Raw genomic sequence first — 2,500 nt, 5'->3', positions numbered from 1 at the left:
CAGCAGGTCCTGAGCCAATTTTTCAAGGCTTGCTCATGGAGATTAAAACCTGTAAAAACAAGGCAATACTCCGGAGCTTTGGTCATGTCGCTATTCTCTTGGGCCATGGCCGAGGGAGATCGGGGGATGGTGGTACTATCCACATTATTCATCTTTAGCACTCCATTCAGACGGGCCCACTGAACGCGTACCTCCTTATGAGGGTCCTCCTCTGCCAACAGAAACCATGTCACTGTTATTTGTTTTGTTAGAATGATTGAAAATTGATGGTTACCTCTGACGTCACGGCGGCCATGTTGGTGTACAGAACAATGCAGTAAAATGTCTTTTGGGAATTTGACTTTATTATTATGCAAAACTTGTGGGGCCATTTTTCCATTCCATTTTTCCGTCTTGTACACTAAAATGGTCGTCTCATCACGTGGATGCAAACCAAGAATGTGTAATATTTTAACTGCGGATATGTCTTTTGAAATAATATTTATCGTACTAGGTAAGGTATCAGCTTAAGCCTGAGTATGACTCATGCCTAATGACAATGACTTATGGGTTAGGGTTAGACTTATGCCTAATGACTCATGACCGTGCAATTACACAGTCTACCACTGAGGTCAGTCTCAAGCGATCTCTCCCAAATCCAACCTTTGAACTTGCTCAGGGCTGTCATTAGGGGCCGTAACCGGTAACACCTGTTACGGCTGAGCCCAGTGAATGTTACGGGTGATGGTTGCTGCTCAATGAATATTCATGAGGTAAAACAAATTGAAATTTATTTATAAACATTTACCTTCTAACGAAAATATAACTATCGCCTTGTGTTGTCTGTGTTCCTGATTCTAAGACGTGTTTTTGGTAACATTTTCTGTAAGAGACCTTTGGAGAACACCCCCGATCGATCGTTGTTGGATTCCGACGCCATTTTCAGCAACAAAATCATTCAATGCACCGTACATGATATAAATTGGATTCCGCTGACCATTTTTCATGGTTCTATGATGCATGACCATTTCCACGTGGTTCGTAAATATCTTTATTCATTGTGAAGTTTATCTTTTTGCCCTGTTCTATTTTCATCACTTTTTGATTGATTGCATTTCAGAGGGTTGGAAAATGCATTTCCGAGGGTCTAATTTGAAGAATTTACTGGGGAAGCACGCCCCGAGAACCCCCCAGGGGCTCACGCTCTTCGGGCATTCCTTTACATGGTCTTTGGCCATGTATTTACATGTTACGGATGAAATCTTGAGTGTTACACCTGCTTCAAAACTTAATAACAACCCTGTTGCTTGCTGTTTCTTGACAGACCCACAACGTCGTGACAACAATTTGAGTAGTCGGCTGCAATATAAGCTGAACAACTGGTTTCTCTTTCCTCTCTTACCTGAAAAGCAAACACGTCCCTGTAGACTGTGAATGGCCCCTGTAAAGAAAAAAAATCACGAAAATTGCATCTTTTCTCCGTTTGTTAAAAAGTGCACCTAAACACAGATATTTTTTGTTCCTCATATAATTCTCCCTTTCCAAAGCAAACATATGTCACCATTATTACTCAGAATTTCGCCTTTTCTGTGCGGTGCAAGCCACATAAACTTGGCAGAATTAGCAGCAATTTGGACCCACGACCGTGATATGAGAGGCATGGGTCTATTTTCGATTTTACGTCACAACCTGCTTTGCATTCCTGTTTTCAAAGAAATTTCTGCATTGCAAAGCCATTTGCGACGTCAAATCGACAATAGACCCAGGCCTCTCACATCCCGGTCGCGTGGGTCCGAATTACTCCTAGTTTTGATAACTTTGCGCGTCTTGGCCGGCAGATAAAAAGCGAAATTTCGAGGAAAGAACCGCCAAACATGTTTTCTTTTGATGGAGAGATCAATATTGTAGACTAAAAATACTTGAGGTTAGGTGCACTTTAATGTGTTGTATTGTCAAAACGCGTGATCTGATTTGCTGTACGTTGATGTCTTGTGTACTTTAATTTTACCCAAGAAATGATTTGCACGGCATCTTTGGCGAATATATATGGGTCTACTTTAAATTGGAAAAGGTGGCATTTGCAAATTCCACTTGAATGCGCACTGTAGCTGTAAGTTCGAGTTTCAAAACGAAGGGAACAAAGTTTTAACGAACACTTGATACAATAACACTGTAACTATAAACAAAACGACTTCTAGGTAACCTGACCTGCTTCACGTATTCCTTTCAGGGATATAGGTCCATGGAGAGCTGTAAATTTAAGTGTTAAGATACATCAGCAATGCCAATAATCAAAACACAATCTATCATTCCCTAAACTTCGTTGAAGACTGCCTTGACGAACACTATTACTAAACACCGTACATGCATGCAGAGAAAGCGCGTTCTTTGGTTTTCACGAATTTTCTAAGAAATAAGACCGTTATTACTGAAGAAACATTTTGAAGGCATATACTTTTCCGATGGTTACTCGGAGAAATTCCTACTGCTCCTGCGCGGGAGAACGACCTACGATCTTCCA

The 2,500-nt window shown here is 41.0% G+C and overlaps 1 protein-coding gene across 2 annotated transcripts in view; it reads right to left on the bottom strand.

Annotated features, from left to right (window-relative positions):
- Nucleotides 1-2,500, bottom strand: part of LOC138043973 (dynein axonemal assembly factor 9-like) — a 68,540-nt gene that overhangs the window by 4,070 nt on the left and 61,970 nt on the right. For both annotated transcript variants that reach the window (XM_068890511.1, XM_068890510.1), the window contains 3 exons: nucleotides 2,188-2,229; nucleotides 1,382-1,420; nucleotides 1-211 (listed from right to left, as the gene is read on the bottom strand). The exon at nucleotides 1-211 is cut by the window's left edge and continues 7 nt beyond it. In XM_068890511.1, the coding sequence (XP_068746612.1) occupies nucleotides 1-211; nucleotides 1,382-1,420; nucleotides 2,188-2,229 (292 nt within the window). The remainder of the gene's footprint in view (nucleotides 212-1,381; nucleotides 1,421-2,187; nucleotides 2,230-2,500) is intronic.

Source organism: Montipora capricornis, chromosome 3 (assembly GCF_036669925.1).
Source record: "Montipora capricornis isolate CH-2021 chromosome 3, ASM3666992v2, whole genome shotgun sequence".
NCBI lineage: Eukaryota > Metazoa > Cnidaria > Anthozoa > Scleractinia > Acroporidae > Montipora > Montipora capricornis.
The sequence above is the reverse complement of the archived record's forward strand: the minus strand, read 5'-3'. Positions and strand labels throughout refer to the sequence as shown.